Raw genomic sequence first — 13,501 nt, forward strand, 5'->3', positions numbered from 1 at the left:
GTGAGCCGTTGAGCCGCTGGGTCCAGTGTGTGCAGGTTTCTGGCTGGTGGTGAGACGGAGCTCTATTCACTGAGCGTCCATCCCTGGAGCCGGCCGCGCATGCGCCCCACATTTTTTGTATTATTAATTACAAGCTAAACCCACCTAAAGACCTGGGGATATTGTAGAAGTTATATACTGTATGTAGTATCGGTGGCCCCTGTGGAAGTCCCTGTGCGGACATTCCTACCTATGATAAATGACAGACTAATCCCACCTGGAGACTTTCTCCACACCTGGAGTGTGCTGAGTTCTTGGAGAACGTCTACACAGTGTTTCCAGATTGGCTTTATCACCCCAACGAGCTCGCTCCAGTTCATGGATGTCATCATTATGTTTGGAGGATCTCACCAGTCAGGAGCCTTTCCTGTCATCCTACATGTTCCCTTCTGAGGATTGTTCTATTCTTCCAAATGTATGAAATCATCGATGAGTCCTCCTTCTATGTGATCTAGAAGATCTTCAATCACAATGTCTTTATGGATTCTGGCTGGTGGTGAGATGTAGCTCTATTCACTGAACGTTTGTTAGGGATCCGGGTATGACCAGAAATGTGTGGACTGACACAGGGAAACGCAGACTTCAGGTATAGTGTGAATAAGACAATTTATTAAGACTAAACAAAACAAAAACACAGTGCAAACAAACCAACCCAAACCTCCAACAGATAACAATAGAAACAATACTAATCGTAGTCGGGCGGGCCGGGTCGGTAGCAAACGGGCAGGCAGGGCACAAGGAGCAGGCAGAAGAGTAGTCAGGAATAGCCGAGGTCAGGACAGGCAGAGTTCATTCAGAGTCAGGGATCGAAGCAGAATCTGGATCAGGCAGAAAGTAGACAGGATGCAGGTACAGGGGCCCATGGGAAACATACACCAAGGCCCTGATCACAGGCCTGGCCATTCCTTAAATACACCTGCTGTAATCAGCCTCAGGTGATGGCTCATTGCAGAAGTGAGCCTCTGGTTGCTGAGAGCACCCGCTGGCCAGCCCTGGCACTGCAGCCCACAAGGCAGGTGAGTCCCACCACCACTGGCAAGTCCATTCCTGACAGTACCCCCCCCCCCACAAGGAGCGGCCCTTAGGACGCTCCGAACAGTCCGTAATGGCCCAAATGTTCCACCGCCTCGGTCCGGCAACTGGCTGGACATCCCACTGCTGGAATCAAGTGATTGGATGGGTCTCCTGCTGATAGGCCTATCTTTTTGTAGGAGACTGCAGGAAGGCAGATTGCTGGACACAGGATTTCCAGAAGCAGGATGGGCATCAGGAGCTGGTATGTCAGGCTGGGCAGCAGGCAGAGGCACGTCAGGCTGGGCAGCAGGCAGAGGCACGTCAGGCTGGGCAGCAGGCGGATGCACGTCAGGCGGAACAGCAGGCAGAGGCACGTCAGGCTGGGCAGCAGGCGGATGCACGTCAGGCGGAACAGCAGGCAGAGGCACGTCAGGCTGGGCAGCAGGCAGAGGCACCTCAGGCTGGGCAGCAGGCAGAGGCACGTCAGGCTGGGCAGCAGGCAGAGGCACGTCAGGCTGGGCAGCAGGCAGAGGCACGTCAGGCTGGGCAGCAGGCAGAGGCACGTCAGGTGGGACAGCAGGCAGAGGCACGTCAGGTGGGACAGCAGGCAGAGGCACGTCAGGTGGGACAGCAGGCAGAGGCACGTCAGGTGGGACAGCAGGCAGAGGCACCTCAGGCTGGGCAGCAGGCAGAGGCACGTCAGGCTGGGCAGCAGGCAGAGGCACGTCAGGTGGGACAGCAGGCAGAGGCACCTCAGGCTGGGCAGCAGGCAGAGGCACGTCAGGCTGGGCAGCAGGCAGAGGCACGTCAGGTGGGACAGCAGGCAGAGGCACGTCAGGTGGGACAGCAGGCAGAGGCACGTCAGGTGGGACAGCAGGCAGAGGCACGTCAGGTGGGACAGCAGGCAGAGGCAGCATTAAATACCTATTTGGCCTTCTCTACTTCCATAAAGCTTTTCTGATTGGAACTTTGTCTGTTTCCTCCTCTGTCTGGTGAGCATGTGTCTCTAGAAAATCCTAGCAGGGAGTTTTACACAGGCATAAATGTGAAACTGGCGGGACAGCAGGCGGAAGCACGTCAGGTGGGACAGCAGGCAGAGGCACGTCAGGTGGGACAGCAGGCAGAGGCACATCAGGTGGGACAGCAGGCAGAGGCACGTCAGGTGGGACAGCAGGCGGAGACACGTCAGGCTGGGCAGCAGGCGGAGGCACGTCAGGCGGGACAGCAGTGTGGCAGGTGCAGCACCCTTTGGTGCCTAGTGCGCTGTGGCATTAGAAAAATTATGCAATTGCTGTTTCTTTGTTTGATTAGACTGACTTTACTCTGTAATTCCTCCAATGCCGCTCTATGGATGCAGTAGGTTTAAAGAGCACACCGAATACTTTAGTTAACTTCTTTAATAACTTCAATCTTCTTCATATAACACTGCTTACAATGGCTTGTTTTGTTTCATATTACAATGGTTTAATTCGTATTACATTGGGTTGATTCGATAGCTTATCTCGATAGATTTGATAGGTTCGATAGATTCGATTGGATTATGATTACTCTACAGTGACTTGATTCGTAAGTTCGGTGGAACTACAAGTAAACACATACAACAGATTTTAGACACAGATCTACCTGCACTGTTAAACAATAGAGGAACACACAAGTGCATTAAATACCTATTTGGCCTTCTCTACTTCCATAAAGCTTTTCTGATTGGAACTTTGTCTGTTTCCTCCTCTGTCTGGTGAGCATGTGTCTCTAGAAAATCCTAGCAGGGAGTTTTACACAGGCATAGATGTGAAACTGGCTGGGATTGGTTAAGGCTCTGTACAGTGTGAGGCTGTCTGTGATTGGCTCACCTTATACTAACTCTTAAAGGCATATTTTTCTTTTCTGCTTCTGCTAACACAATGAATATAGAAATGTCATATAACAATCAAAGACATAAATCACAGCAATGATTCTGCTTTTGGCTTTAGCATATACACATATACACTGTACTGAGGTTATTGGCAGGTTTGGTATACACATATATGTGAACTATATTAACAACCTAGGACTGGTCTTAGCTGGCCAGCTACAAGCAGGCAGAGGCACGTCAGGTGGGACAGCAGGCAGAGGCACGTCAGGTGGGACAGCAGGCAGAGGCACGTCAGGTGGGACAGCAGGCAGAGGCACGTCAGGTGGCACAGCAGGCAGAGGCACGTCAGGCTGGGCAGCTAGGCAAGGCAGCGGGCACCGGGCCATCAGGCGGAGCAGCGGGCACTGGGCCATCAGGCGGAGCAGTGGGCAGGGCAACGGGCACCGGGCCATCAGGCAGGGCAGCGGGCACCAAGTCATCTGGCAGAACTGCGGGCACTGGGTCACCAAGCTCAACAGCGGGTACCGAGTCATCTGGCAGAACCGTGGGCACTGGGTCACCAGGCGGAGCAGCAGGCATCGGGCCATCAGGCGGAGCAGCGGGCACCGGGCCATCAGGCGGAGCAGCGGGCACTGGACCATCAGGCGGAGCAGCGGGCACCGAGTCATCTGGCAGAACCGCGGGCACTGGGTCACCAAGCTTGACAGCGGGCACCGAGTCATATGGCACGACAGCGGGCCCCGAGCCATCTAGCAGAACCACGGGCACCGGGTCATCAAGCTCGACAGCGGGCACCAAGTCATCTGGCACAACAGCGGGTACCGAGTCATCTGGCAAGACCGTGGGCACCGAGTCATCTGGCACGGCAGCGGGTACCGAGTCATCTGGCAAGACAGCGGGCACCGAGTCATCTGGCAAGACCGTGGGCACCGAGTCATCTGGCAAGACCGTGGGCACCGAGTCATCTGACAAGACAGCGGGCACCGAGTCATCTGGCAGAACAGCGGGTACAGAGTCATCTGGCAGAACCGCGGGCACTGGGTCACCAAGCTCGACAGCAGCCACCGAGTCATCTAGCAGAACCGCGGGCACTGGGTCACCAAGCTCGACAGCGGGCACCGAGTCATCTGGCAAGACAGCGGGTACCGAGTCATCTGGCACGACAGCGGGTACCGGGTCATCTGGCACGACAGCGGGCCCCGAGCCATCTAGCAGAACCACGGGCACCGGGTCACCAAGCTCAACAGCGGGCACCAAGTCATCAAGGTCCTGATCACAGGCCTGGCCATTCCTTAAATACACCTGCTGTAATCAGCAGGTGGTGATGGCTCATTGCAAGAGTGAGCCTCTGGTTGCTGATAGCACCCGCTGGCCAGCCCTGGTACTGCAGCCCACAAGGCAGGTGAGTCCCACCACCACTGGCAAGTCCATTCCTGACAGCGTCCATCCCTGGAGCCGGCCGCGCATGTGCCCCCATTTTTGCATTATTAATTACAAGCTAAACCCACCTAAAGACCTGGGGACATTGTAGAAGTTGTATACTGTATGTGGTATCGGGGGTCCCTGTGGAAGTCCCTGTGTGGACATTTCTACCTATGAGAAATGACAGACTAATCCCACCTGGAGACTTTCTCCACACCTGGAGTGTGCTGAGTTCTTGGAGAACGTCTACACAGTGTTTCCAGATTGGCTTTATCACCCCAACGAGCTCGCTCCAGTTCATGGATGTCATCATTATGTTTGGAGGATCTCACCAGTCAGGAGCCTTTCCTGTCATCCTACATGTTCCCTTCTGAGGATTGTTCTATCCTTCCAAACAAATGTATGAAATCATGGATGAGTCCTCCTTCTATGTGATCTAGAAGATCTTCAATCACAATGTCTTTATGGATGAAGTGGATGGCCCAGTTTATATATTATTTATTGCTTTACAGCTTTATTCCCTCCAGGATTCATTCTTTATTTATAGATCCATTGAAGGAAGTGTTCTTACTTTGAGAGATCTCCACCACCATTCCTATGTGCAATTTATGTTTAGCATCTTCATTATGAGTGGATTGATATACTGCATATTTTTATGCTTTAGAATATATTTTTGCATTTTCTTCACCAAAAGGTTCTGTTTTTGGGGTATCTGTTTTATTATGTATACCTTTTTTTAACTTGTGTTCTGTGCCTTTAAGAGATTTCTATATGTAATAAAATAATTTTGTTAAACAGTTGGTTGCATAAGAGCTAGATTCATTTTTTCTTATTTTTTTTTGTTATTTTTGGACTTACGTAGTAGGTAGATATGGCTATTTTGAAATGTTTCTCAGGGCTGCAGTTCCTCTGAACCCCACTAGGTGGAAATCTTACTTGTACACAAACAGGAAGTCTCTATGGAATACAGAGAGGAAGTGATGTCAGGTATAGACAGGAAGTGATGTCAGGCACAGACAGGAAGTTCCGGGTGAGAGGTGAGCTGGGAGGAAGAAGAGAGGAGACGTTGGTGGAAGTGGCAGCAGAGGAGGTAATAAGATGTTATTTCCTATTTACACCCAGTAACCCCGTCATGTCCATCCTCTTCCTCCATAGTCACGTCCGTCCTCTTCCTCCATAGTCACGTCCGTCCTCTTCCTCCATAGTCACGTCCGTCCTCTTCCTCCATAGTCACGTCCGTCCTCTTCCTCCATAGTCACGTCCGTCCTCTTCCTCCATAGTCACGTCCGTCCTCTTCCTCCATAGTCACGTCCGTCCTCTTCCTCCATAGTCACGTCCGTCCTCTTCCTCCATAGTCCTGTCCGTCCTCTTCCTCCATAGTCACGTCCGTCCTCTTCCTCCATAGTCACGTCCGTCCTCTTCCTCCATAGTCACGTCCGTCCTCTTCCTCCATAGTCACGTCCGTCCTCTTCCTCCATAGTCACGTCCGTCCTCTTCCTCCATAGTCACGTCCGTCCTCTTCCTCCATAGTCACGTCCGTCCTCTTCCTCCATAGTCCTGTCCGTCCTCTTCCTCCATAGTCCTGTCCGTCCTCTTCCTCCATAGTCACGTCCGTCCTCTTCCTCCATAGTCACGTCCGTCCTCTTCCTCCATAGTCACGTCCGTCCTCTTCCTCCATAGTCACGTCCGTCCTCTTCCTCCATAGTCACGTCCGTCCTCTTCCTCCATGGTCACGTCCGTCCTCTTCCTCCATGGTCACGTCCGTCCTCTTCCTCCATGGTCACGTCCGTCCTCTTCCTCCATGGTCACGTCCGTCCTCTTCCTCCATAGTCATGTCCGTCCTCTTCCTCCATAGTCACTGTGACGTCTTTTATCTCCAGCAGATGATGATACACACATATATAGTGTGGGAACCCAGATTAACCCCTTCAGGGGCACAACATTCCCCCACCCCCACTTCCGGGGCCGGAACATTCTCCTCATTGTGAAGATAAATTTTAATAATATGGTCCTCTAAACCATTGCTCTCCAAACTGGGGGGCGGATGCGGCCCTTTCCTTGCTTTTATCTGGCCCTTGGAGCACTATTTCATCCACTGACACCAAAGAGGCATAATTTCCCCCACTGACACCAAACTAAGGGGCACAATTCCTCCCAATGACAACAACTATAGGCCACAATTCCTCTCAATAACAACAACGATGGGGCACAGTTCCTCTCGCTGACGCAAACAATGAGTCACAATTCTTCCCACTGACACCAAAAATGGGGCATTGTCTATTCCCACTGATGTCGGGACATTTTCTACTCCCAGTAGCCACAGTTTGAACACCCTAAAGTCTGAAGGACAGTAAACTGGCCCTTTGTTTAGAAAGTTTGGAGACCCCTGTTCTAAACAAACAGCACTGACAATAAATAGACAAGACAAGGACCATCCTGACCATACATGGCCTACAAAGGGCAATGATGACACTACACAGGCAGCCAATGGGCAATCATTACACTATGCAGCCAACACAATGATGGAGTGCCGGGGTCAGGAGTATGGAGCATAGAGCCCCTTACATTGCTGGTCAGGAGGAAGAAAACATTCCCCAGCCTGCCATGAAGAATATGTTCCATCATTGGTGTCAGAGGGAGGGAAATACTGAGGGGTCTGAGGGAAGTTGAGGGGCTGTGAGAGTTTAGTAATGCTGAAAGACTTTTGGGGCCTTTGAGGGGATAGTAAGGCTGAAGGACTCTGAGGGAATAGGGGGATGGAGGGCTCAGGGGACTCTAAGGAAGGGAGGGGAGGTCTCTGGGTCTGTGATGGCCCTCCCACCCTACTTGCCCTTATTTTTCAGACCTCACAGAACTGGCAATCTTAACCACCTCTGTCAAGTGATTTGTTCTGGAATATCAAGTAAGATGAAGAAGGGCATTCCTCACTTGTTCTTAGAGGAGTTCTGTTTCAGTTGCAAACCAGTTTAAAAAAAAAACCCAACAGAGAAAAGGGAATATCTGATCTGGCAGAACAAGAGGGTCCCAGGTCCTCCAAGATGTATAAAACACTAAACAGTCCAAATGAAATGTGTTCCAATGGGGGCAGTCCTTCATTGTATAGCTACTTTCCTATTCCCCCCTCACATCCACATCCTGATATTGTGTGACCAATACCATCCAAATCATTCTTACTTTCATTTCCCAAAGTTATCCGTCTACAAGGAGACCTGTATAGATCACATGAAGATGAAGGAAGACCTGAGTCACATGACTGAGAAAATACTAAACCTCACCCTGGAGATCATCTACCTGCTGACCGGAGAGGTGAGGAGGATTCTGGGAGGTCACATGACATCATTCTTCTCTCTATTAATAAAACACAGACCGGACCAGAGAGGTGAGGAGGATTCTGGGATTCTAACATGATATTGCTATTGGTTCTTCAATACAGAGATTTCCACTTCTGAAGTCAGGTGATCATATGACCATCACAGTGCCTCCATGTGACTCCCTAAAACCTGAGAGACACAACATGCAGAAGATTCTAGAAGTCACCAAGGAGATGATGGGGCTACTGACAGGAGAGGTGAGCGGTGCCGGGAATTCTGGGACATTCTCCAGTAACAGACAAGGGATGTGTCTGGATGGTGACTGTATCATTGTGTGTGTCAGGTTCCTATAAGGTGTCAGGGTGTCACTGTCTATTTCTCCATGGAGGAGTGGGAGTATTTAGAAGGACACAAGGATCTCTACAAGGACGTCATGATGGACAATCAGCCGCCCCTCACATCACCGGGTAAGAGGAGAATGTATTGTGTAACACTACCCCCTTAGGGATTGCTGAGTAATTGTTTGGTTTCCCTGTCAATCTGGACCTTTTGTTGAAAGCCCAGGCTCTGCTGACACCACCGTGCTCTGGTGACCCAGATAAATCACATTTGTAGAATGACTATCAAAAGCAGATAAGCTTGCCATGAGTTCTCAGAACTAGATAACAAGGATTAAATGTGAAATAAAGATAATTCTCAGTTATAAATGGCAATGTCCCCTCTAAGAGCTATACAATGACTTTTGCGCACCTGCTGGGGCCCAGTTGGTGTGAAGTTACATCAAGGGAGGGATGATAGTTTCTCAGGATGGTCACATCAGAGATAGTAAGGGAAAAGCAGAACATTCAACACTTCCCTGATTGATGGTAAAGAATTAGTGCAAAGTTCCCTTTAAGAGCTGTGAGCATTAATTGAGCTTAAAGTAGTAAATGGCAACAACTGACCTAAATGTCTCGGGAGAAAGAAAACTCCCTCTGAATGTCAAAGATAAAAGGTGAACAGTAGTAGGAATCCTGCTCTGCAGAGAGGGAAGTGGACTTGTTGATTTGCAGTAGTTGGCACTGCTGTATCTTGAACTGTAATGGTATGTCCTGCAGTCAGGTTGCATGATAACTACTTCAGATATATCCCAAAAATGGCGCTGCTATGGACGTCATGATGGACAATCAGCCGCCCCTCACATCACCGGGTAAGAGGAGACTTTATTGTAAAGGAGAGAGCAGTACGGAGGATCCACCTAGATCCCCCATCATCTGATAAACACATAGAAACAATGGATTCAGTCAGTGTGTGTGTTTCCTACAGATGGATCCAGTCATGGGAACCCACCAGAGAGATGTCCCCGTCCTCTGTATTCCCGGGATTCCACACAGGAAGGTCACACCATCCCTCACCATCATCAGGTAGATGTTTGACAATTATTGGTAGTTGTGATTTATACACAGCATGTTTGTTACAATGAATGTTTTATTATATCTTTCAGAGTGGAATCCTCGGGGATGAGAATATTGTTGTTAAAGAAGAGTATAAAGAGGAGGATGAGGAGTATGGAGTGATGGAGGAGTTTTCAGAAGGACACAAGGATATGATGGAGCCACCTAATACCAGGAACCCACCAGAGAGATGTCCCCGTCCTCTGTATTCCCGGGATTCCACACAGGAAGATCACACCATCCCTCACCATTACAAGGTTGGTGGGATGGAGCATCTAAAACATGGACTTGTGGAGACAATATGTGGATTTTTTATGTGATGTCACAATTTTAAAGCTTATGTCTCACAGATGTTATTCACCCCTTGCTTTAGGGTGAAGATATGATAGATATAAAAGTTGATGTTAAAGTAGAAGAAGAAATGTATGTGAGGGATGATCAGCAGTCTATGGAGGAGGATGGAATAACAGGGACTTCAAAAATCAGCACAGGTGGGTCATTAACACTAAATACACTACATAGTTCTGACCCCTGCACTATATACTCTGTTGTACATTCCATACTCCTGACTTCTGCTCTCCCCCCTCCCCCCACTGCTATATATACACATAATATGGATTCTCTTTTGTTCCCCCATTTCCTACCAGCTGGACATTTTATATCGGATGATGTGATTGGAGCACAAACTTTTACATGGTGATAATAATGTGATAACATCCTCCAACTTTGGACCCTTAAACAGAAAGTGATAATGAGGGAGGAGTCAATACCCCAATGATGGTGGTCTTCAGGATCAGTCCAGTCTTCATCTTGGTTGTTCTCCCCCCATCCTCACTCTCTGACCTCTGGTGGGGCTCAGCCCCGCTGTTCTTCATGACTAAATCATGGACTAAATAAGGAAGTGCAGTACTTCTTGTGTTGGGAAGATGGCGAAGAGTGATAGAGGGGGTGGGGACCCTCGTCCTATAATCCCCTCATCACTGTCCCTCCTATAAAAGACAGTTCTGGTTGTTTCCTCACTCTCTGACTAAGGTCCATGAATAAAGAAATGACCTGGTAGGAGATCAGAGGAGCCATTTCCTAGTTCCCTTGAGGGTGGAATTGTAAGCTCCTCAGAGACCAAGCTGCCTGATGTGGGCGGGGTCCTGATTTGGGGGAACCAATCAGCTCCTGTCTAGTAATCCTCTTTGTCTTTGTATTTTAGTCCATGGCCGAAAGATGAGGAAAACCTCCGAGGATTGTCTCACTTTGACTCCAGACTGGAAAGTAGAAGATGAGGACATCACACAGTATAGTCCAGGAGAAAACCCGGCTCCCTCCAATGTCCATCTGGCACCACCCAGTGTAGATGGACCATCGGATTCCTTGTATCCTGAGGAACCTCAGACTGTGCGGGACTGGGCCGGCCTTCCAACAGGGAAGAGCTTCTCCTGTAGTGAGTGCGGGAAGGGTTTCCGTTCTAAATCCAATTTTAATGTGCATAAAAGAATTCACACGGGGGAGAAGCGATATTCCTGCTCTGACTGCGGAAAATTGTTTTCACGAAAATCTAATCTTCAAATACATCAGAGGCTCCACACAGGTGAGAAGCCATATTCCTGTCTTGAGTGTGGGAAATGTTTTTCAGTCAAGTCGCATCTTGACATACATAGGAGGTTTCACACGGGGGAAAAGCCATATTCGTGTTCTGAGTGCCGGAAATGTTTTTCAGTCAAGTCGCATCTTGACATACATAGGAGGTTTCACACAGGGGAGAAGCCGTATTCTTGTTCTGAGTGCGGGAAATGTTTTTCAGTGAAGTCCAGTCTTTCATCACATCAGAGATTGCACACGGGGGAGAAGCCATATTCCTGCCCTGAGTGCGGGAAATGCTTTTCATTCAAAGCCAGTCTTCACACACATCAGAGAACTCACACGGGTGAGAAGCCATATTCCTGTCCTAAACGTGGGAAATGTTTTTCAGTAAAATCCAGTCTTTTGCAGACATCAGAGATCTCACACGGGGGAGAAGCCACTTTCCTGTCCTGAGTGAGGGAAATGTTACTCACTGAAGTCCTGTCTTCCTGTACATCAGGGGTCCCACACAAGCCTCGTGGTGTATTAGTGCCTTGAGTGTGGGAAATGTCTCCTAGATGAATGTTGCTGGACATCCCAGCTCTCTTGTGGGGAAGAAGCACACCCTGATATACACCTCAGATATACTCCATGGCTGATCCTCAACATTCAATAAAATTTATACTGTCCAGCTATATATGTACATGTCAAACGTGAGTATTCTCCTGCTACTCACTCCCCCCAGACTCTTACCAAATTTTCTCACATATATCAAAATGGGTCTGATATAACTTTACAACACCCCCATCTCTGTGTCCTCTGATAAAGTCTATGGGTGAAGCATGTCAGGAATTGATGTCTAATAGTGACCTTGGAACTAGAAGTGCCCATTCCGTGATCTTCAGTATTGGAAACATGCACCTTTTTACCTATGTGAACATTTTGATGGAAAATAAACCATTTTTACTTTCAATCATTTTTACTGAGAAATTTGAAATCAGATAGAGATAGGGGACACCCCTGTCTAGTACCTCTAGCGATTTGATAGGGTCGGAATGGAAGCCTTACCTTCACTACTGGGTTTGCATAGAGCATTCGGAAAAAGGTAAGAAAGTTGGTTCCAAAACCACATTCTTCCAACAGCCCAAAAAGGTATGGCCAAGAAACAATCACAAACCTTTTGAAGGTCAATAGATAAAAAGTATACCAGTTTGGGTCTGTTCCCCGGCCCACCCTGATTGCAATATAGAAGTAAGATTAGGCAAACGTCAAACCTGGTCTGGACCCTGTCTACAAGGGATAAACCCCACTTGGGCCTTATGGTTATAGGTGTTTATAAATGATGCAAGTCTGTTGGCCAAAATTTTGGTAAGCAACTTGAGACCATTATTAAGGAAATTGGCCTATAGTTTTTGACCTCATCGGGGTCTCTCCCCAGTTTCGGGATCACTGAAATAAATGCAGTATTCATGTCCAGGTCGAGGTAATGACCGGCCCAGCAGGGAGTTAGAAGAACCTCTCCAAATCGGAAGCTGGAGTGTTAGCAAATTATTGGTAGTATACCGCAGAGAACGCATAGGGGCCAGATGCCGAGGCAGTGTCAGGGATGCGGGTGTGACCAGAAGTGTGTGGACTGACACAGGGAAACGCAGGCTTCAGATATGGTATAAATAAGACAATTTATTAATACTAACAATACAAACATAAACGCAGTGCACCAAACCCCAAGCTAACACAAATACATACAACAAGGTGAAACAAACCCAAACCTAAACTGATATAGATACACAGGTACATACACATATAGAGCACAACATAGTCAGGCAGGCCGGGTCGATAACTATCGGGCAGGTAGGTACAGGAGTAGCAGGCGGAGAGTAGTCAGGTCACGAGCCGGGTACAGCAACTAACGGACAGGTAGGTACAGGGGGTCAGGCAGAGAATGGTCGGGGTCACAAGCCAGGGATCAAACAGGAGAAGTCAGCAGAGGTCAGGATCAGGCAGGGTCGGCAACAAGTCAGGCAGGAACAGGAATGCAGGTTACAAGATACAGGGGCCCATGGAAAAACACACACCAAGGCACAGACTGCAGGTCTGGCCATCCCTTAAATACACCACCTGCAATCAGCCCCAGGTGATGGCTAATTGCCGAAGTGAACCTCTGGTTGTTGAGAGCACCCGCTGGCCAGCCCTGGTACTGCAGCGCACAAGGCAGGTGAGTCCCTCCACTATTGGCAAGTCCATTCCTGACAGGCAGGCTTCACCGGCTTAATGGCCTGGAGGACTTCTTTTGCTGTGATGGGTGAGTCTATTAACTCCTTGTGGGTTGCGGCTAGTTTTGGGATCTGGATCAAAGAAAGAAAAGACAGCTGTCCTAGTCTACAGGAGTAATAGACTGATAGTGTTTGGAATAAAATCTGTGAAACTCTACCAGAGCCTTCTGCAGATGTTGGGTATATGCACCAGACAAGCAATGTATTTTGGAGGGTGCAGACAGTGGTATTTTAGGGCTGAGTTTTGCGGCTAACATAGATCCAATGCAGTCTTTCCTACACTGGAGTAGAGGAGAGACCGGGTGATCAGCTCTTTCAATTCACATGTCTAGTTCAGAATCATCAATCAGGAATAGTCTTCATATGGCTGATAAATATTACTGTCCCACCTGAAGTAATTCCAACCACATTCTCAGAATCCATTAGTCACCCCGTGCCCCTAAGAGACACAGGGTGATTTGAACATAAGAGGGATAGGGGAAGCTGAGACGGGTCTCCCAACCTCAGCAAAGTAAGCTGGGTTCCATGGGCCCTCCACCCAAAGTGACTCCCGTCACAGACTCTACTCACTGGTAAGCGCTACCCTGAGCTAAATAACCCCCA

The 13,501-nt window shown here is 48.8% G+C and overlaps 2 protein-coding genes across 2 annotated transcripts; both read left to right on the forward strand.

Annotated features, from left to right (window-relative positions):
* The first annotated feature begins 5,330 nt into the window (after nt 1-5,330).
* LOC149460797 (uncharacterized) lies at nt 5,331-9,004 on the forward strand. Its single transcript, XM_089679248.1, has 3 exons — nt 5,331-5,417; nt 7,517-7,633; nt 7,761-9,004. The coding sequence occupies exons 1-3, from the start codon at nt 5,331-5,333 to the stop codon at nt 7,989-7,991; spliced, it is 435 nt and encodes a 144-aa protein (XP_089535374.1). The 3' UTR covers nt 7,992-9,004.
* Nucleotides 8,446-11,598, forward strand: LOC149460798 (uncharacterized). The gene is made up of 4 exons (XM_089679249.1): nt 8,446-8,463; nt 9,122-9,328; nt 9,445-9,562; nt 10,276-11,598. The coding sequence occupies exons 1-4, from the start codon at nt 8,446-8,448 to the stop codon at nt 11,097-11,099; spliced, it is 1,167 nt and encodes a 388-aa protein (XP_089535375.1). The 3' UTR covers nt 11,100-11,598.
* Nucleotides 11,599-13,501: the final 1,903 nt, after the last annotated feature.

The sequence above is a fragment of the Staurois parvus genome, unplaced genomic scaffold (assembly GCF_062004578.1).
Source record: "Staurois parvus isolate SC_StPar_1 unplaced genomic scaffold, SC_StPar_1.0 ptg000221l, whole genome shotgun sequence".
Lineage (NCBI taxonomy): Eukaryota > Metazoa > Chordata > Amphibia > Anura > Ranidae > Staurois > Staurois parvus.